The following is a 22,843-nucleotide window of genomic DNA, read 5'->3' as shown; positions in this document are numbered from 1 at the left end:
CTCCAACACAACGGTCTCAGTAGCTTTGGCTTCCAATTCTGAGAGGCGAACAGCAGTTTGCTCCCGATCGGTCAAAACTTGATCCCGTGCGGAGGTAAGTTCTTTTTTTTCCCTAATCAACCTCTGGAGGCCCTCGAAAGCAAGGAAATTGGCCTACAAAACAAGAAAGACAAACTCAGGATATTTTCTGTCAAAGACAGACGAAATGACAAAAGAAGTGAAGAATGTACCGCTGCGGCGTTGTGCACGGCATTGTTCAACAAGCATTCTCCCAAAAGAGCTTGTATCTTTTCCCGGTCTTTTTCTGAAGCCAAAGGCTTCAGATAGTTGGCAAGTGCCACCGGCCAGGATAGAAAATTGCATCCAGTAAATCGAGAGAATAACGTTCCTCCTCATTTGTAGATCTTCTAAAGGGAGAGCATAGTTTTGCCCCAAATTCCCATGAACTGGGACTGGGGAAGAAGAATACCCTCTTCTCCGGCAGATGCGGCCGATAGAGATGATGTGGCAGTTACTGATGAAAGAGTTAGTAAAGGTGGAGATGATGTAGCAGTTGCTGGTGTTGGTGAAGATGGAGATGAAGATGATGGTATGGAAGGGTTAAAAGCAGTTGCGACAAAAACACGGTATGGTTTGTTGGCTGCTCGCCTGAAGACGGAAAAGACCCGGTACTCAGCCCCAAAATAGCGGGCGCATCGATTGGGATTCGGAAGCGGGAGTTGACATTTTCTACCAATTCATACCCCGTAGAGCACCGATACATCGTCCTCGATTGGTCTAACTAACTCAACGGATTGAGCTGTTTGTTGAGTTGAGGAAGATCGTCATCTTCTATGTATAGAAGCTCCCTCCTCTATAGCTTCTCCATCATCATCAATCATCACGGTATCTATCGGCAGCCGGGGCGAAGGGCTCGTCACCACGACTTTCGGAGATGACTCAGGGGCAGTGTACTTCGCCTCTTATTCTTTCTCCCGGCCGCGGAGGAACGCCTTCTTTTTAGTTGCTTGTTCTCCGATCGGGGACTCCGAGAAGAAGCACTTGCACCAGAAGCAGCCTCGGAGACGCCTGTATGTGAAAAAGCTTTCTGTAGCAACCTCACCGCATCAGCTGGATCAGCAAAAATGTCCTCTTCGGGGACGACAACCGAGCCCTGGGGTACACCTACATTCAACAGTAGAGAAGAATTAGATAATTTTCTCATAAGAAAAGGTAAGGACATGATGAGTTAAACTTACAGTGATTTTTGGCCTTCCACCCATATTTTAGGGACAGCTCTTACCATGAGCGGGTTTCGGGCGTAGTAATATCCAAATTTTTTTGAACCCATCGGTCCAAGCCCTCAACCCTGGGGAACCCACTGAGTCGCTGAGGCAGAAAGAAAAGTTAACAATGACGAGGAAAGGATCTTTAACAAGGAAAGAAATAGATCGTATACTTACGAGTACGGTTCCACAGTTCCAAGAAGGAAGGAGCCGAGGCCGGGATGATGTCACTGGTGGAAATTGAAACAAACTGCTCCATCCACCCACAATTGTTATCATCATTCATGCTAGATAGCAATGCATGGTGGTCCCGCTTGTTGAAGTTGATCATCCCCCCATGGAAGATCTTAGGGGAATAAAGGTTCATCACATAAGCTAAAGTTAGCTCCTCCTCTGTTTCCTGGCACAAGCACCGAAGGCAAGCAATTGTCCTCCACACGGAGGGACTCACCTGTGCTAAACACACTTGGTAGCAGAGGCAAAACTCCTCAATAACGGAGTCAAGCTCTCCACTCAGAGAAAAAGTTCCCAAAGTGAAGGGATACATATAGAAGTACGTAAAACCCTTCTTTTGTAGGGTTACTCGTTCTGCCAGATCAGGAGCGATAATGTCTAAATCCTGCAACGACAATCTTCCTTCACAGCAGGAATGTTGAAAGGACGGATGAAAGAAGGATATCTGCTAACGGCCCATATACGAGAGCTAATAGAAGGAAATTTCTCTTCCAAGTCTTTTGTTGTGACAAGACTTCTAGGGATGATGGTGCTCACAGTTGGAGGTGCGGCGTCCTCGGCTTTGTTTTTGTTCTTTGAAGAACTGATGTTTTTTTAAGAAGAAGCCATTGTATGTTATGGAAAAAGGAAAAGCTTTTCTCATTTGAAGAAAGTTAAAGAAAAGTTGAAGAACAGAATACCAGTTGAATAAAGGGAGCTTGAGAGAGTTTGGAGAATTATGGAATACGAATGAAGGAGGTTGATACGTATAAGTAAAAGTTTAGGCGGCTAAGTTCGTGGCCATGATTACCTCGATAACCAGTAAAAGTTATGCTGAATTTGGGGGTGACGTGTGTTCGGGGCATTAAATGCGGAGAGACGTGCGTCTAATCAACCATTAGAAGCTTTTCAAAGGGCATTAGAGTAATTCCCGCCAAAAAGAATGTTTCTACCAACTTCTCAATGACGCAAAGTTATGTCACCGGAAAATAGGGGGACTATCTGTATAGGGTAAAATATGATATGCCAAGTGGTCGCATAAGAGAGTGATGCGTGGAGGTCTTGGTCTTTCTTGGTCTTCAATTTAAGAAAGGCAAGTCTAGACCAATCTACTTACCAGTAGGCTGCACCAGACCATTCAATAGGAAATTACATTCAATGATTTTAAAAATGGATGGTCTTGATTTTTTGACCCCCACCTATTTAATGGACAAACCTTTAGGATCAAAAGTCAAAAGTGTTTCCCATAGCACAAGCAATGATCAACAATTGTTAAACTTGAAGTTCTGTCCATAGGGTAAGCAAGGTCTAAAAATCAAGACTGACAGCTCAAGTGTCTTATTTGTACAAATAACCCTCCATTCAAAGGACCCAAAGGTGACCCCGAGTTATTGATTGGTAGAAATGACACTAGGTAGTCACTCTAAAGGGTTGCTATTTAGAAATTAGTCAATGTGTTCTGAAATTTAATTTTTCGGGATACAATGACCTAGATTGTCCTAAAATTAAAAGATTTGTTCTTCAAAATTTTAGGAGAAAAATAAGTCGACCAATCTCTAAATAACACCCTTAAGAATAGCTTGTGTACTTCCTCTGTTGAACTGGATCATCATGCTTGACTGAAGGCCCATGAGGCCCAGATAAGTTTCAGCCCAATATTGACTGGGTAAACAACGACTACATAGCCGTTGCACCCGAAAATTTGGTCCCCAAATTAAGTCTTTTTGTTGTGGTGGGCTTTGGATTCTTTTCCGTAACGGTAAGGAAATCCTCTTTTAACCAACTCCCACTTTCCAAACCAACTGAATATGACTCTTTGCCTGAATAAGACAAGAGACTTCAACTGCCTGCTGCTAGTTTCTTCTTTCCAAACTCCGTTAATTTTAAATTCCCTTTTTACCCTCCTCTCAAATTATCCTTTTGTTGTTTTATTTGTCAAGAATATAACTGATTTTATTTTGAATCCATTTCATCAAATGAAGATACACTAATTTCAACATTAAACACTAATAAAAAAAATAGAGTGCAATACAAGTTTACAACTATATCCATCATGATTAAAAGGATGGCCTAGAAAACAAATTTTAGCTTGATTTTACATACTGCAATATTACTAATTCGAATCTAATAATCCCATAATGGTTTTTACTCAATTAAATTCATTTCTTTCTCGAAGGGGAGCTTTGGAACAACGATAAAATTATTTTCGTGGGACCTATAAGTCACGGGTCCAAGCTGTGAAGTCAGTCATTAATGCTTGCATTTGGTAATTTGCCTATATTATATTCCTTGGGATGCGGCACTTCCTCGAACCCTATGTGAACGCAGAATAATTCGTGCAACATGTCGCACTTAAATTCATTTCTTCCTCAAATATAAAGAAAAAAGAAAAGACACACAAGCAAAACTTACCACTAAAGTTTACAATCTAATACTCCTTCCATTTCATATTAAATGAGGTACTGTCCTTTTAGTCTGTTCCAAAACAAATGACACATTTCTAAATTTGGAAATAATTCAACTTTAAACTCTTCATTTTACCCTTTTTGCTCTTAATGAGAAGTTTTTATAGCCACACAAATGGCATGGCCCCATAAACCTTTTACCCGTTAAGCTTTTTAAGATCACAAGTTTCAAAAATCTTATTCTTTTTTCTTAAACTTCGTGCCGAGTCAAACTACCTCAAATAATATGAAACGAAGGGAGTAGTATAAATAAGGAATTTTTTATGTAATAAATGTGCGTTCAAGTTTCAACATTTTTCGTTTCCTTTCCTAATCCTTGAAATAAATTGAAAAAAAAAAAAGATGCATTTGAAATTTTGAAATACTATAGAGGTACTAATAATGGCAAAATCGAGACATCACCAAAATTTAACGTTTCCGTCCAAAGCCCAAAAACAGTAAAGAGCAACCGACACGTCAACAGTATCACCGAACGTAAAGTCCAAACAGTTTCCGTTTTAAAACGTCCAAAAAAAAAAAACCCGTCCGTTTATCAGTCGTTTTCTTCGTTTCTCTCTAATTGTCTCTCTTTACACTCCACTCTCCCACCATTTCCATATTCTCCATTTTTCACACTCCATCTCTAAGCCTTGAATCTCACTATTCCACAATGTCGTCTTCACCGGAGCTCCGGTCACCGGCGAAAGCTAACGGTGATACGAGGAAAATACTTGGGCCGGGTGGAAACCGGGTCAGAGATTTAGAAGAACAGAAGAGGAAAAAGGAAGGAGTAAAAAAACCCGAAAGGCCTAAGAAGTCAACAGCTTCACAGACAGTTATGCGGGTACGGAGCAATGGGTCAGTTGATAGTTCTTCCTCGGAGTCGTCAACTATAAAAGCTATGAATTCAAAGAGAGGAGTTGAAAGGAATGGTGTGAAAAAACCTGCTAAAGTTGTTCCTCAAGGAATTGAAGCAGCTGATACTTTGTCTCCTTTGGTTCCAGTTCCGGTCAAGCGTTGCGATTGGATAACACCGAACTCGGGTAAATTTTAGTTTTTTAACCTCATTTCTGCTATTACATTTCTCTTTGTGTATGTCATTATGTGTGTGTGAGAAGTGAAAAGTTGTCTGCTTTACGTGTTTATGAGTTGAAATTTAATGAATTTTGTTATGTTGCAACATGCGAAACTAAATTACAAGTTTATAGTGATAATTACATAGCAGGATAGCTCGAAGTTTGATGAGCACGGTTTGCCGGTTGGTCTTTATTCATAGTGCTTCAATGTAAGAAATTGGATCGCGTAGCGTATCCCATAGGGATATGTGGGAGATTTAGAACAAGGCGAATTATTGAGCAACGGTTTCGACTATTAGGAATACACCAAGTCAGCAGCGCAAACCCTGAGATATACGTTAAGGTTGGGGAGAAATGTCAATTAAGTTGGCGATATCAAAAAGAGAATAATTTACCCAACATTCTCTGTTTCTCTACACCCAAATCGAAAATTAGAGAACTTTCTCAGGACTAAGAATTTATAAGATAAGGAAGTTGGACCAAAGTTGCAGAATTTGGTGCAACATGGCCGCAATAGATGTAGATGATAGTTTGGCTATTGTTGATTTTATTAGCTCATTGCATAGTTTGTAATGGCCTTTTTCTTTTGGTTGTAACTTCTTCCAGCATTCTCTTTATGCTTATTTAACAATGAAAGTTACTCTTTACCTATCAAAAAAAGATAAGGAAGTTACGGAATATCAACTCTAATTGGGAGGATTTTATCTATTTAGGTAATAGTGACTGATCTATATGAGGACGTAAAGGCTTGATCCTTGTAACGAAGTGAAGATGCAATATCCTTTGCCCAAGCTTAAGTGGTGTGAGTATCAAAAGGTAAGTGTTGTGAGTATCAAAAGGTAAGCAAGTCTAAGGACAGTTGACCTTGAACTTCTGCTAGGACTTTTCTTCCATGAGGAACAGCACGTGAGTTGATGCATGGTGACCACAGATGTAGGAGGAGGAAGGCAAAGGTCCTGCAGTTTTCCCTCCTCCACACTAGGGTATTAATGGCTCGAATGGTCAACCTGTAGCTCTTTGGCAGAGGGATGCCTTTATAACGCTATAAAGATGGATTAAGTTCTTTAAAAAATGATCGAAGCAAGAGCAGAGTGCCAGGAAAAGGTCTTTGCTTTGAAGTTCTTAGAATCCCACTCCCATATTAGTTAAGTGCATGGGCTGCAATATCCTTATATGGTCTTGGGATATATTCATCATTTGAGTTATTTTTGGTTTTGAGTTAGGCCCAAGGTCAATTTTCTTTATATGGTGTTAGTGGCAGACCCATCCTAATCTTGGGATTTCTAATGTTTGACTACCTATGTTATGTCACTTCACGCTCTAGATGTCCAGACTTGGGCAGGGCGTGCCAGGAGGTGCTAGAATCCCTAATAGGCTAAGTACATGGCTTTGAGCAATCTTTACCACTTGACCTATCTTTTAGAGTTGAGTTAGGCTCAAGGTTCCTTTTCTTTACAGAAACATTGTGACCTTAGCTAAATAAAAAGTTTAGCCTCTCATATTGTAACGTAGGGAGCACAATCTTTTGGAAAACATATTTCGCTTTTCCTTTTAGAAGAAAAATAGTTGCAGCCGACTCTTGGTAGACACACATATAGTTGATAAATCCGTGTTCTGCTTTTAATCTTTTGTGTTTGGTAGATAGGTTATAGTAGTGTTGCTTGTTAGTTGATTTCATCTTCCAGCCTAGGCTAATAGTTTTTGGACTCAAGCATCAGTAATTCCAACGTTATCTACTTTGACGACCCTCTACTTTATTATATTTGCAACTATCTCCCTCTAACTTTTCTACTATAAAAGGCATTAACTATAGCACGATTGGCATGTTGCTCACTGATAGTGATGAAGAACAATATAAAAGCTGAAAATGGAAGTGAACATAGGTAGGTGCTACATGCAATATAATTATATTGGAGCGGGATGGATGAAATGGAGGCTCCCTTCTGGTATTTTGTGTGACAAGAATGTGTCACCTAGACATAAGGGAAAGTTCTATTTAGCGGTAGTTAGACCGGCCATGTTGTATGGAGCTGAGTGTTGGCCAGTCAAGAAATCTCATGTTCAGAACTTGAAAGTAGCGGAAATGAGTATGTTGAGATGGATCTGTGGGTATACCAGGAGAGATAAAATTATGAACGAGTATATTAGGGACAAGGTGCGCGTGTCTATAGAAGATAAGTTGCGGGAATCGAGGCTGAGATGGTTCGGGCATGTGAAGAGGAGAGACCCTGATGCCCTGGTTAGGAGGTGTGAGAGGTTGACCCTGGGGGGCCATAGGAGGGGTAGAGGGAGGCCTAAGAAGTATTGGGGTGAGGTGATTAGGCAGGACATGACGCTTTTTCAGCTTACCAAGAACATGACCCTCGATAGGAGGGTGTGGAGGTCGAGGATTAGGGTTGTGGGTTAACAGGCAGTCTAGAGTTTCGTCTCGGCATCCTAGTAGTATTAGTACTAGTCTTGTATTTTGCTAAGCATAGCCCCTTTCTATTTCACATTGTGTCATTATTTCCAGCAAGATTGCAACTCTTTTATAGTGTTGTAGTCTTAAATATCTGTTGTTGCACGTATCTCCATTTGCGCCCATGTCTAATTACCTGGTTTTTGCTACTGTCTGTTTATTGCTTCATTTTCACTTCCTTTGAGCCGAGGGTCACAGAAACAACCTCTCTACCTTCATTAGGTAGGGGTAAGGTCTGCGTACACTTTACCCTCTCCAAACCCCACTTGTGGGATTTTGCTGGGCTTGTTGTTGTTGTAGGCTATACTGATATTGCTAAGATGAGACTTGGCAGGACACCAAATGATGCTTCTCTACCTCCAACATTGAGGTTGGGGGCTCGAATCACCTGGAAAGAAAAGTAAGAAAAGGGTGCTATCGACTCATAGGTAAAAGGGGGTTTTGGGGGTCGGTTTGCCATATCAAAAGATATACAATCAGATGGTTGAGGAAGTTTGTGTATGACATGGTCATGACTCAGAAGGTTTAATATTATTTCCAGATTAGAGGTCAATGTGCTTCACCTTTAATAGGCATTTTGGAGTGACGTATGTATTATCTGTCTAGGCTAATTTTGCAATTTGGCAATAGAATCATGTTGCTAGAAGATTTTGAAAAGGAATTTTTCACAACAAACATTTCATATCTTTCCAGAAGTTCTGAATCAAGTTTTGACTTTGGAAGTTTTGGTTATGCATGGTTGTTTTGTACTATTATGCAGTGCCGGCTGGAGCCTAAGGCCACCATGGCAATTGCCATAGGCCCCCAAAATACTTAGGTCCCCAAAATCTATAAGTAATATAGATAATATTTACTCCCTCCGTTTCAATCTAGATGAGGTAGTTTGACTCGGCACGGAATTTAAGGGAAAAAAGAAGACTTTTGAAACTTGCGGTTTTAAAAGCTTAAGGGGTAAAAGCTTTGTGGGGTCATGACATTTGTGGTTATAAAAGCTTCTCATTAGAGGTAAAATGAACAGTTTAAAGTTAAATTATTTCCAAATTTAGAAATGTGTCAGTTTATTTTGGAACAGACTAAAAAAGAAAGTACCTCATGTAGTTTGAAACAGCGGGAGTAATAATTATGCACTACTGATTGAATTTATAAATCATTTGGTTAAAATAGTTATAGCTAAAAGTTTTACGCATCTTAAATTGTAGTTACTAGTTGTTTCCTGTCTTTAATTTATCCCAACTTAAATCGTTCTCTTTACAATGTTAATTTAGAATAATTTTTCTTAATTCTTTGAGTGCCTTTGTAGACATTTTTCAAGCTACTTTGATAAGTAAATATTAAAATCCGTCCTTAACATTGAATGACGCTTGAAACATAGTAGTTACTACAATATTATTTGTTTCACCTTATATTTAGAATTAAAAGTGCTAAAAGAAACTGTATAAGTAGAAGAATACTCTAATTGGGAAATTCAATCAGGTAAAACATATTAATTCAATTACCATTAACAATTTCTATATTAGTTGCCTCGGTTGAAATAGTTTTTCCAAACTAAATCAATAAAGTTCAACATGATAAGACAAGAGAGATTAAACAAATTGATTAGACACTGGCAATAATTAAATCTGATTATAACTTCTTTAGATTAATAGGTTGTTGTGGTGTAGTTCTGTGGTGATACTAATATTGTCTCCTTTTGTCTTCTAGTTTTCTTGAGCCGAGGGTCTTTCGAAAACATCCTCTCTACTCCTTCGGGGTAGGGGTAAGGTCTGCGTACACACTACCCTCCCCAGACCCCACTAGTGGGATTTTACTGGGTTGTTGTTGTTGTTGTTGTATAACTTCTTTAGATTTCGATAAATTATAAGAGCAAAAAAAATAATTAAAAAAATTTAAGGCCTCACTTTTTATTTTCGCCTTAGAGCCCATATTACATCGAGCTGCCCCTACTATTATGTCACATTTCCCTAAATTAATTTTCTTTTTTTATAATAGAAATTGAAGGAATATTTTTTTTTGCTGGCGGTACCAATTAGTTAGGATTAGTTTTAGTACCATTACTGGGTAATTAGTTAGGTAATTTTCTATTACCACTTGTGGGGTTATACTGGGTATGCTATTGTTGTTGAGTTTTAGTACCATTACTTTAGGCCCACGTCTTTGTAGGATTCTTTCTTTTGATCCTGTAAGAGATTTTTCCGCCTGTAGAAAATATAGGAAACTTTTGGCACATTTTATTTTTATAGTATATAATATAACACTAAGATGAGCTTAAATGGAGCATGGACTATGATGATTCATATAGCCAATTCCAACTTGCTTAAATTGAGGCACAGTTGTTGTTGGTGTTGTTTAGTCTAAAAAGGACATCAAGGGATTAGGGATGTGGTTCGTTCTATGGCAAGGCATGGGGCCAAGCAAACCATCAGAGAACGGGTAGGACCTTATTATCCTTTTCGGTTAATGAGAACCTTACATGGATTGAAATTGTAAATTACTAGAAGTTGTCCTATCTATATCTTGGGACTCTATTGCAGATTGACAGCCCAACCTAATGTGTTAGTTAATCTAGTGTTTAAGGGTTTTTTTAGTATTTTTAAGACGCTTAATGTGAGTTGTCTTGGCCATAATTACTGCATGTAGTTAATTGGAAACAATTTCTTCTCTCATTTCTTTTTCTTACTATGTGATAGATCTTATCTGCAAATATTTTTTTGGCAAGACCTTCAAATTCAATGATGATTTTAGCTATTAATTGGTCTATTTAGATTCACATTTTTCCTCTGCAAGCAAGCAGTAGAAGCTTAATGGAGCTAATTACTGAATACTTGAAGTTGTCTAACTTTCTGATATGGAGAACGACTAAAACAGTTAGACTGCAAAGCTACTGTATCATGACCTCTAGTTTTGGCGAGACGCTATTGCAGTAGTTCTAAAGGAGATTATTTTATTGGACTAAATTCCGCCTTCCATCAGGAGGAAGGAATAATTAACCAACCTGCATTTACCTAATTCTGTTTTTTTTTTTTTTTTTTTTTTTGCAGAACCCCTATATATTTCTTTCCATGATGAAGAATATGGAAACCCAGTTTATGATGATACAAAGCTGTATGAACTACTTGCCCTGTCACAAGCATTGGCAGAAATGACCTGGCCTGCAATCCTTAATAAAAGACACATATTCAGGTTCACCATCAAAGATCATCTCTCCAAGCTGTATATGTCTTTATGTCCATATGTGTGAAATAACTTATGATTGCATCTTTCAGGAAGATGTTTGACAACTTTGATCCATCATCTCTTGCAAATGTTAATGAAAAAAAGTTGCGGTCGCTAACAGAAAGTGGAAAATCATTGCTATCTGAACCAAAGATACGTGCAATCATAGAGAACGCAAAGCAGTTCCAGAAGGTAAAGAGAACTTTTATCGTATACCTTTAGATCTGGAATTGCAAAACTGATCTTAAACCGCTTTGCTCTTTCAAATATAGAGGTTAACATGCTTCTCACCTCCCAGAGCAGAGTGAAATCTATGTTAACAGATTCATGATTTAACGTATACGTAACTCCATTCAAGTGATTATTTTTTTATGTATTTAGAAGGAATAACAAGTCAAGTTTTACTATATAGTCCAAAAACACACCAAGAGTAAATTGAACTTCAGAGTTGTTAATTTTTCCACTAAAACAAACAATAAAATATCTTTGTATGTACATGTCAACTTTTCCTCGATCCATTGCCTATCTGGTGTATACTCACTGATGCTGCTGTCAAATATCTTCCTGTGTTGCAGATTCAGCAGGAATTTGGTTCCTTTAGCAACTATTGCTGGCGCTTTGTAAATCACAAGCCAATAAAAAGTGGATTTCGCTACGCGCGTCAAGTACCGGCTAAAACACCAAAATCAGAACTTATGAGTAAGGACTTGATGAAAAGAGGCTTTCTTTGCGTGGGACCAACAGTTGTGTATTCATTCATGCAAGTTGCGGGTATAGTTAATGATCATCTCATTACATGCTTCAGATACAATGAATGTAACAACAACAACAATGGCAAACAGCAGACACAAACGAAGTTAGTAAAAATAGACATACAAGGGGACCCTGCTGAGACCACTCAATTTGTTATATGAGTCATGACCATTTGAGTTTGACATAGCTGATATCCTCTGTGGCTTTGTATTACTAATAGTCTTGACATACATTTAACCAACAGGAGTCTAGTTACATGAGTATTAGTGTGATTTATAGTGTTTTCAGCTTTGCCAAGTGTGTATTTAGAAACTTTCTAACTTTTGTATTTGTGATTTGTGAAGGGATTGAAGGTTGTATTTGTATCTATACTACTATGGTGTCTGCTAATTTCCAAGATTTGATGATGCTAGTAAGTATTTCTTTATAAAGCCTCCCGTTTTGGCTCAGCCATTTATCTTCGGAGATAGCAATAATCAGTGAAGCTTGAGGCAGATTGGGCCTCAATTCAGAGGCGGAGCCACAGTGTCGGCTATGGGTTCGGCCGAGCCCAGTAGCTTGGTTCGAATTATGTATTTGTCCTAAAATTTTCATAAGTTAAAAAGTTTAGCATCCAGAACCCATAAATTTGAAATTCTGGCTCCGCCTCTGAGCCTCATGTCTATCTCGCCATGTTTTCCCTTTGGCTCAATTCTTGTGTGGGAGAGCCAACTTATTTACTAACTCTTAGTTTTTACTAGCTCAATAAAAAGATACTTATAAAGTGGATGAAAAAGTTAATTTTAACCAACGAGGAACTCTTCCCTTCAGAAATATTATTCACTTTCTTTATGCTAGACCCTGTTGGCAGTGTCCACAAGTTTGGATGCAATAAAATCCATGAGCTTTGCATATATATATATATATGTATGTATGTATATTCCATAATTGATGTTGTTTGAAAACTGTTTGACATAACCACATGATTGAGAATATTGTCTGTCTTCTATCTTGATTTTGCTAAATAGGGGCAAAAGAGCAAAAAGATAGGTGCAAGCAAGACATGTGAAAAAAAACCGCGTATGAGAAAAATAATGATAAGGCAACTGTAGGAGAACATGTGTTATACAGTAGTACAGAACCCCACATTCAGACATCAAGTCGTGGTCTTGTACATTAAATCGGTTAAGCAACCATTTGTTTAATCTTTTTCTTCTTTGTCTGTCCTTATGTTGCTAACAAACGTGTGCATAAACATGCCATGATTTTTAAGTAGTAGTTTACTAATGGGGCCATAGAGAAATAAAGAAAAATCAAGAATTTTGATTTGATGGTCATAGACTTTAAACTTCTTCACATCCATCTTGTTATACACAATCCTTATGAAGAGACTCAGCTTTGATGGGTAGAGTTACCAATCAAACCCTTCAAACTTCTTAACATCCATTCTGTTGTAGACCATCCTTATGGAGAGACGAGGGACGAAGGTGCAGTCTAATGGCCAATAAAAGTAGGGATAAAAACTCGGGAAAACTGGAGTTCAAATCTCAATAGAAACAAATTTTGTTGTGACTTCTCATCTGACTCAGCCTTGATGAGCAGAGTTACCATAAATTACAGCTGTCTCTTATCCGATAAAACTAAAATGGTATAGACACAATTTGAATAGCCCTTGCAAATCATGCTATAGGCCAACTAAAATAAGCAAAGAACATCTCCAATGAGACAAGGCCATAATGTGGTGGAGAAAACAGGTTGTGTGTGGACTTTAATGAGCTTAGTAGTTTAATTTGGACATAAAAACATCAAAGAGATAAAGAATAGTACATCAATTTGATCATAAAAGAAGAATCCAGTAGCACAGCAACAAAGAGATCTACTATAATCAAGAAAAAATTGTGGATAGTTCAGGTTTGTGGAGAGCTCCTGCTAGTCTACAACGACGAAAACGATTCTCAACCTCAAGGAGATAGAAAGCACCAACTATCTACACCTAAAATGCTTGTGAAAAGACCCAATAAACTTAAGTGGCCTTCTCAGATTAAGAAAACAAACATAAAAATGCTGTATAATAAGGTAAACAGCAACAGCAACAGAGAATCAAATCCATCCTAAGATGCATTACAATGCAAGATCTACTTTTGGCCAACTTCATCTCTGTAACATAAATTGCAGACAATATATGAACATTCGTTGGACTACTGAGTGCTTCATCAGCTAGCAATTCAGATAATCTCAATCTGTATCCACGCGAAGCAGTTCCTTTTAATCAAGAAAATCACATGCGACCGCTCCCACCTCCGAGAGTGAGCTCCAGATCATCTAAACCAACCTCATGAATCTTTTCTCCTTCCCATGCCGCCTTCACTGATACATTCTCAAAGTCAAACTCTACGCTCTTACCCTTATCGATGATCATATCATTAGAAGGGATTCTCTGAGCTGCAGGTTTAATAAGATTAAAAGTCGGAGAAGTAGGGACACCATTGGTTGCATACTTTTGAAAGCTCATCCACTGGCCAGAATCAATAGTGGACGAATCAGATTCGTCGCATTCTGGTATAGTGGCAGGAGTGAATCGCTGACCCCGAGTTGGGCTTGTTGGGGCAGAAGCAGCAAAGAAAGGGATATTTAAAGCAGACATTGATTCTCTGGCCAATGTTTCCAAATTGAACGTCTGCTTAGGGAGTCTAGTAGGTGATGAAAGAGGTGGTGTTACAGGGGCACTGTTTGATATTCGTAGTGGAGGTAGTGATGACGGAATGGAACTATGGAGAAATGCAAATGGATGGGACGACATGTTAGCATCACCACGAGATGGACTTGGGAAAGACGAGGACGTTGGACTGGGTTGATAAGATGGAATTGGGCTAGCGAAGTATGAAGACGGAGGACTTGGATGTCGTGAAGAACTTGGCGTAATGTTGGCTGAAGTGCCTCCAATTTCCATTGGAGTTGGCCTGCTGCATCCCTGAAACATATTAAAAGAAGAAAATGTTCAATCAAATTAGTGAACATAAATGATTAAAGGCTAGCTAGAAATTACTACTAACACTTGCCATGTAGGAGGAGATACTAATCCCCAGACACAATTGTACTCAGCTAAATTGTTGTCTTATTTCTTTGAGTTCAGACCAAGAATCAAACAGTTAAGATAGATAACAACAACAACAACAACAAAAAACAAAAACAGCGTAATCCCACTAGTGGAGTCTGGGCAGGGGAGTGTGTACGCAGACCTTACCCCTACCTTTAAGAAGGCAAAGAGGCTGTTTCTGATAGACCCTCGGCTCAGAAGGCATAAAGATAGAAGTAGTTCCATGAATGTGAGTTTCAAAGACCAATTAGCTAACACAGAAGGCTCTTCAATTGGCAACAAGAAGAAAAATTCATCACATTAAAGCTTGGAATCTGGCAAATTTCAGAAACAATCTCCATTCTATAACAAATTATTTTACAGGATCATACTAATTTCTTTAAACAGACAGTATTTGAGAACATGAACAGGTTACAATGATAAGAAAAACAAAGGAAGTGAGCAAATCCAGCTGAGTAGCAACTTAAAAAATTAGCTAAGAATTAAGATGCATAAAAAAGGCAAGACTGAAACAGAAAATCAGAAGCTGCTCAAACTCAATTTCCCAGATCAGAAACCCTTAAAACAGTCAAAATCCACTAAAAATAGATTTAAAAATCCAATCTTGATCCCAAATACAGCAACCCCATTTTCCAAATCTATAGATCTAATCAAAATCCAACCCAAAACCCCATTAAGTTAAAGTAAGCAAAAACTAAGACAAACACAAAGAGAAAGCAAACAAAAGAGGAAAGTAAATTTTTTTTAAAATAAATAAATTATAACCTTGCGATAAGTAGTGCCATCAGGTTCAACGATCCAACCAGCTTCAGCACAAAGAGCTTTAAGAACTTCATTATTATCACAGTGTTTAGGCAAATTATAATTCCCTTGTGCTCTTAATCCTGCATATATTTTAGCTGCTATTGCTCTTCTCCTCCTCTCTCTTCTCCTATTATTCTCTCTTTCTCTCCAAGATGGCTTCCTCCTCCCACTACTACTACTTCCCATGGCTCCTCCTCCTCCAGCTCCACCGCCGCCACCGCCGGCAGAAGATGTCGCCGGCGACCCTCCACCTTCCCACATCATTTTCCCTTAAAATTCTTGATTTTTTTTCCTCTCAAAATCAAGAAAATGAACTCGTTTTCTGTTTCTTTTGTGTGATATATATAAATAATTATGTATCAGAAGGAGAAATGGGGGGCTGGTCCCAGGTGTTTATGTTCAGACAGCAGGTGGGTTTTGCATACTCTGTGTGTGTGTGTGTGTGTGTTGTATAGGTACTTAGGCTGCCACCCTATAAAGCATTTTTTGGGGGACTGCTAATCACGAGAAATACGCTCTCAAAGTTTTATAGAAGAATCTGAGTTGGTTTTCTACTCTTTTTTCTCTCACTCTGTGTGTGTGTGTTTTTGTGTATATGTATTGCTTTATATATATAGCTTTTCTATATATATAATGATAATGATAGCAGTTGTGCTTTTTTTTTTTTTTTTTTTTTTTTTTGGAGAGATATAATAATAATTGAGGAGATAAAGTTTGTTACCGGCTTGAGAAGACTCATGTGCAAGTGTTTACACTCTATACTCCAAAAGCTTTTGACTGCTCTTTTAGATTTTCTTTATTAATTGATTAGAGTCTTAGTTTTAACCGTTATTAGATAGAGTTAAAATTTTATTTTTACATTAGAGATGGTGATAAAATGAATTCTAGCTATCTAATGAGGTAGAATAGTATAATTACTCTTTTATTATTAGTTTCATCATAATGATTGTAATATTTAAAGCCGTTTGGATTAGTTGATTGTAAATAGTTGATACACTTGAAGTGTTGAAAAATACTTTTAAGTGTTAAAATTAATTTTTTAAATAAGTATTTACGTGTTTGGATATAAGTGTTCAAATTGATAATAAAGCAGTTGATGTATCTGGTAAAAAAGTGTTGATAAGTTGTTCTTTTGGTAAAATAGCTAAAATAACCTTATTATTTTTACAAAAATTATAAATATTAAAAAATATATAATGAAAAGGATGAACAACGAATATGGAATGAAGAGAAAGTTAGGAAATTTATTTTTGGAAAGAATTAAAAAATATTACTATTAGGAATAAATTAGTAAAAGTCTTGGTCAAGCTAAAAGTGCTTATAAGCTGAAAAGTCATAAATATTATTAGCTTATTAGCACTTGGCTTATAAGTACTTTGAGTCAAGGGTGGGCGTTCGGTCGGTTCGGTTCGGTTATTCGGTTTTCGGTTTTGTAAAAGTAGTAACCGAAACCGAACTGAAATAAGTTCAGTTCAGTTCGGTTTTTGTAATTTCGGTTCGGTTATTTCAGTTCGGTTTTCGGTTTGAACATTCTCATATTGGGCTCCTTCTGTGTAATAATAGTACCGGCGAATTTGTTGTTTTTTCCAAAAACTTCGAAATTGCTGGATATATTGTGTTTATAAAAAATAAAAAAAAATAAAAAAAATAAAAAACTAAACTTTGCACACTATTATGGATCATAAAATTCAAACATAGTGTAAATTACAACTCTGTGTGAAATCCTCCCGGTATCTATTATATATGCTATGGAAGTTTTAATAGAGTAAAAGTCTTTAAGATTTGGAAGTTGAGGGACTTACTTAATTAGGTTGAGTCATGATAGATTGGACCTAATAGTATTAATTTATTACCTATGGGCTTAGCATATATATAACTTAAAAGAAACTATATGCTAATAATTCGATTTTTCGGTTAACCGAACTAAATAACTTAATAATCGAAAACCGAACCAAAAACTGAAATTTTAAAATTTTAAACCGAAACCAATCGAACAAACCGAATAACCGAAATCGAAATTAAAAAAGAATCGGTTCGGTCGGTTTATTCGGTTCCGACCGAAATATGCCCACCCCTACTTTGAGTGTTTATCAAAAGGGGTAAATAAGTTGAAAGATTCTTATAAGCCCGTTTGACCAGCTTATATGCTTAGCCAAACAGCCTTGTAAAGAATCATTTTTACCAGGGGCGGCCCTTCCATAAAGCAAGTAAAGCAACCGCTTTAGGCCCCATATTTATAGGGTCCTCATTTTATTGTTACACCTAATAGACTATGTATAAGTTTAAAAAAAATCTGTAAAGTGAAGAAGTTTGATTGTCTTCTTTATAACAAATATAGAGAAGAACGATTTGCAACTGCTATGATTTCTACAAAGGAAATTGAACTTGAAATATCAAACCCGAATTTAAGAAACATGTGATATATATAAGAAGCAACAATTTGATGCGAATGTTGATAATGAAATCACAAAATCTTTCGAAGAGTCCTTTAGAGTTGATTACTTTTATACATAATAGACAAGGCTATCTTTTCACTTCACAATAGATTTGAACAATTCGAAACATATGAAAATATTTTTGATTTTCTATTTGGCGGTAAAAACTAAGATCATTAGATGTTGGAAATTTGAAATAAATATTGTCTTAATCTTGAATATTCGTTAAAAGCATAATAACCAATTCGATATTGATGGTTTAGATTTTTTTTTTTTCTGAATTAAAAGTATTAAGAAAAATAGCACGATTAGAAGATAGTAGTTTAATTGATACACAGTCAAATAAAAAGATTTAATTCTTTTTCAAATGCCTAAATTGCTTATGGAATAATGTTAATTACTCATGTTACCGTTGCTTCAACGAAAAGAAGTTTTCAAAATTAAAATTAATAAAGTCTTACCTAAGATCAACAATGTCACAAGAAAAGTCAAATAGATTAGCATATTGTCAATTGAGAAATATATATTAAGAGGTATTAGTTATAAAAAAATTATTAATAATTTTTATCCAAGAAACGCTAAAAAAATAGACTTCAAATAAATAATAAATTTTTAAAAAAAAAGTTAAGGCCCCTTATAAAGTTTGGCTTTAGGCCACAAAATTAATCGGGCCGCCCCTGATTTTTACTTGTATAAACTGGCATATTAAATAAATTTTATTACATTGTAAGTGTACAAATAAAAATAAGTCGTTTAGGTTGAAGGTTAAAGTAGTGATAATGATATTTTGAAATTTTGGGTATTGAAATCTCAACTTAAAACAAATAGTAAAAATTGCACAGGGCACCCTATTTGGGCGCCCCTTTTTAACCTGTAGCCGCTTTGTCTTTCTGTTTGCACCCGTACCCACTTTTTAAAAAACTTCAGCTTCCCTTTCTTCTTCCCTTCTCCTCTTCTTCTTCTTCTTCTTCTGTTGTTGGTGCTGCTAAAGCAACTGTACAATTGAATTTCAAATCTTCCATTGTTTCATTAATGATTTAATCTGGAGGTCACTGCTTAGTCCCCTACGACACATTGTTTTTGATACTAAAAGGCAACGACACTAATATTAACTAGTAGCAATTATAAAAAGTCAGGATGTTGAACATCTTGTCATAGTTCACAGAAGATTTAATATAAGTCAGGATTCTTGACTGAGGGCGACTCAATTAATGAGACTGTTAGCATTTGTGGGAAAAAATTGTACAGTTCTAGGGCTGAAGTTTTCTAGTTACAACATAGAAACTTCAGCTCCAGAGCTGAAGTTTCCTAGTTACAACATAAAAACTTTAGCTCTAGAGCTGAAGTTTTTATTTATAACTGGCAAACTTCAGCTCTAGAGTTGAAATTTTCCGGTTACAAAGACAAAAACTTCAGCTCTAGAGCTGAAGTTTTTATTTTATAACTGACAAACTTCAGCTGGAGTTTCCCGGTTACTAAACAAAAACTTATAAAATAATACTTCAGTCCTAGAGCTGAAGTTCGCGAGTTACAAAACAAAAACATCAGCTCTAGAGCTGAACTTCAGGCCCGACTACTAAAATGCTGAAGTTTTGTGTGATTGTCTTTGCTACTTCAGCCCCGTGTGCTGAAGTTATGCGAAAAAGCGGGTACGCTTGCAATTTTTTTTGCAAAGCGGACACAGGTTAAAATGTGGCACAAAAAACGGGTATAGATGCAAATGCCCCAAACAAATAAGAGTAAATGGGTTTCATTAGTATTACTTACACGTAAATGGACAATCAGATATAATTGGGAATAAAGATAAGACTGTGTCTTCCTTTATTTATTTGAAATAAAATTTCTCAAAGATGTAGAGGTGGGATGAATTATCAACGGAAGATGAGAAATAGACCTTAGCATTAGAGACTTAAGGGTCGTTTGATTTGAAGGCAAGTTATGTTAGAAATAATTATGTTTGGATTAATTATAACTTATACGGAGATTAGTTATGCTTGATCTAATTATCTTGGTATTATTACTGTTTGGTACTCTCTTCGTTTCAATTTGGATAGTGTAGTTTGATTTGGCACAAAGCTTAAGAAAAAAGAATAAGACTTTCGAAATATGTGATCCAAAAAGTTTAAGGGGCAAAAGTTTTGTGGGGTCATGATATTTGTATGATTATAAAAGCTTATCATTAAGGGTAAAGGGGTAAATTAAAAATTTTAAAAAAATATGTCATTCTTTTTAGAACGAACTAATAAGGAAAGTGTGTCATTTAAATTGAAATGACGAGAGTATGTTGTGTTATTTTGGGATTATCAATTTTACTGCTTTATCCTGAGATAATTTATCATGTGATAACTATTCCATCCTTTGGCATCCATTTTAATTGATTTTTTTATCTTTTTTGTGGTCCACGCTATTTCATTTTTTTATATCAAGAAGGAATTAACTTTTTTTTTCTTTCAAAGTTGCCCTTTGAGTAAAAAGCCTATGAATATGTGTTATAGTTTCAATGAACAAATTAACATTAATGGTCAATTTCATTATTAATTAGTTCTAAAAGGTGGATTTTTTAATATGTGTGAAAGCAACCCAAAAATCAATTAAAGTTGAATGGGGGAGTATCAGTTATCCCGGTATTATTTTTAATCGCAGGAAAATTTATCTGGGATTAGTAAGGAATAATGCGATACTAAACTTTTATCCCAAGATTATTTTAGCTTGTCCATCGTACCAAACCACTCCTTAAAAGTTAGAATATTCCACATAACATCGAACAAGATTAACCAAAGTTTAATATAGGAATTTTTACCTCCTATTGAAAAGGTTAACACCTTATTTATTTTAAATAAATACCATTTAAAAAAATTATATTCTATAGATACCTTTAAGGTTTAAAGTAAAATATTTAATTTTGGTTATCTCCTAGCTCTAAGCCACTAAATAGGCTATTCAGTTACACTATTTTCTTCTCTCTCTACTTTGATACATCCCGTTCTCTTCCCCATCCCATTAAAATTTTCGCTCTCCTGCTCCTTCTAACGGCATCGTCTCAACTGAAAAATCCAGCGACCAGCAGCACAGCAACAACAAACCCTAACCCGAAGACCCAATCATGCCGAAGCAAATCCACGAAATCGTTGGTGATTATCTCGCTGTATTCCGTCGCTGAAGACCCAATCTCACCAAGTTTACAATGCTTGACTTCATCACATATTTATCTTTCATTGATGCCTGGATTTCATTCCATGCGGATAACTAGACAAGAAACCAATTACGTTTCGATTTAATATTCTGTAAGTTCCGGTTCAATTAGTGTTCTGCAAGATCTTTGAAGATAGAAGGACTATTTGCCTACAAGGCGGAAATTAAGGTTTGTTCTTGAGCAAAGACGACGGAGTTTGGGGCTGAGCAACTTGATCTTCTGTTAATATATTTCAATGTATTTTCAATGTATCACGTTGTATTTTCATGTATTTAATTGTATTCATTGTCTTTTTTTTTCCATTATAATTCAATGTATCTCGCTGTATCCCGTGAATTTCATTATATTCACTGTCTTTTTTTCATTGTTTTTCAATGTATCCCGTTGTATTCTATGTATTTCATTATATTCACTATCTCGCTATATGCTATGAATGTATTCATATATTTTTTTAATTAATATAATTTATGTATTCAGGTGTATTATATACTTTCTCTAAAGATTGCTATGTTTTTGGGGTATTTTTCAGTTGAGAATCTTTTTTATAACCGGAAATACAAATTTTGTGTGTTATAATTGAGTTTGTTGAGTTATATTAGGAGTCTATTATGTTATTGATACACTTTCCATTTAAAAACAGTGTAATCCCCTGTTTCACGTCGTGAATACAGTCGAATACAGTCATCTATCCAGCTGTAATCCCATGTTTCACGCGATGAATATAGTCGAATACACTCGAATATAACTGATTTGCTGGACTTCCCTGATTCACGCCTATTTTTGCTACCGTATTCATGAATACAATAGCTTAAATACATCAAATACACCTTATAACCATAGAAAAGGTATCTATAATCCGTAATATAGCAAATGGTATCTATAGATGACTAATTACTACTAAAAGATGGTACTTTATAAAAATTTCCCTTTAATTTAAGGAGCAATACTACCGCATTTGCTTTAAAAGGTTGATTTGGGAATATTCACTGTGTTCTTTAATAGTATTAATTTTTTTTAAAAAAAAGTGACGAGGATTCAGATTAGGTGATTAGAAAGAGAAATAAAGGTGAAAAAAATACTGTGATTTTACTGCAAATCTCTGTCTCAAGAATTAAAATCTTACTTAAGCATCATGTATTTATGTTGTAGTATTATGTACTAAAGTAATAGTAAAAAATTTGGACGAATATATAGTACTCCTTTGTGATTGTGGGGGACAATAATATTTTTTTTTTTTTTTTAACTTTTATAAAAACTTTATTGCTGGTAAAAAGCAATTTTGTAACAGAGATGTCTCCTCGGTTATTGAAGCAGTCAACAAGCCAATAAATATCTGCCACATAAGTAATTGTGGTCCCTACTCTCCGTTGCTCAGCTCAATTATTAGCTGATCAGTTCAGTCAATTGTTACATCGGACTCAAAATTTCATTTTCGAATTGAGAAGACTAAGCTAACATTTAGACATAGATTTAGTTGAAACTTAAAACCCAGCTACAGGAAGCTAACTCCCTAAGACGAATGAGTCAAGCCAACAAGCCTAGAAGTCATAAGGAATAGGCACTGTACCGGCATTTTTGAAATAGGTTTAAAAAATAATTTTTGGAAGTTGAAATTATATTTGGACATGTATTTTATTTGAAAAAAATTTGAAGTTTTGTGAGTGGGAGAACAAGTTTCACCCAAAATCTACACTAAACTAGATTTTGGGAACTTAAAAAATAATTTCAGAAATTTTTCAAAAATAGATCATTAATCTATGAACAAACAATATTTTCAAAAAAAAATTGAAAAAACGTTGCCAAAATGTATGGCCAAACGGGGCCTAAAAAGATTCCTATTAAACGGTAAGACAGTACATTTGATCCATATTATGTGTCTCTTAACTCAAATATTATAAACCAATTTAATTTAT

General features: G+C 36.1%; 2 protein-coding genes across 2 annotated transcripts; one reads left to right on the top strand and one right to left on the bottom strand.

The window, feature by feature from the left end:
* The first annotated feature begins 4,461 nt into the window (after nt 1-4,461).
* On the top strand, nt 4,462-11,819 carry LOC109210084 (DNA-3-methyladenine glycosylase 1). Its single transcript, XM_019373458.1, has 4 exons — nt 4,462-4,965; nt 10,495-10,636; nt 10,720-10,861; nt 11,245-11,819. The coding sequence occupies exons 1-4, from the start codon at nt 4,593-4,595 to the stop codon at nt 11,581-11,583; spliced, it is 996 nt and encodes a 331-aa protein (XP_019229003.1). The 5' UTR covers nt 4,462-4,592; the 3' UTR covers nt 11,584-11,819.
* A 1,396-nt stretch (nt 11,820-13,215) lies between these two features.
* LOC109210083 (protein BRASSINAZOLE-RESISTANT 1-like) lies at nt 13,216-15,889 on the bottom strand. The gene is made up of 2 exons (XM_019373457.1): nt 15,264-15,889; nt 13,216-14,372 (listed from the first exon to the last, which is right to left on the bottom strand). The coding sequence occupies exons 1-2, from the start codon at nt 15,564-15,566 to the stop codon at nt 13,680-13,682; spliced, it is 996 nt and encodes a 331-aa protein (XP_019229002.1). The 5' UTR covers nt 15,567-15,889; the 3' UTR covers nt 13,216-13,679.
* Nucleotides 15,890-22,843: the final 6,954 nt, after the last annotated feature.

The sequence above is a fragment of the Nicotiana attenuata genome, unplaced genomic scaffold, assembly GCF_001879085.1.
Source record: "Nicotiana attenuata strain UT unplaced genomic scaffold, NIATTr2, whole genome shotgun sequence".
NCBI classification, from domain to species: Eukaryota; Viridiplantae; Streptophyta; class Magnoliopsida; order Solanales; family Solanaceae; genus Nicotiana; species Nicotiana attenuata.
This window is presented reverse-complemented; position numbering and strand designations above follow the sequence as displayed.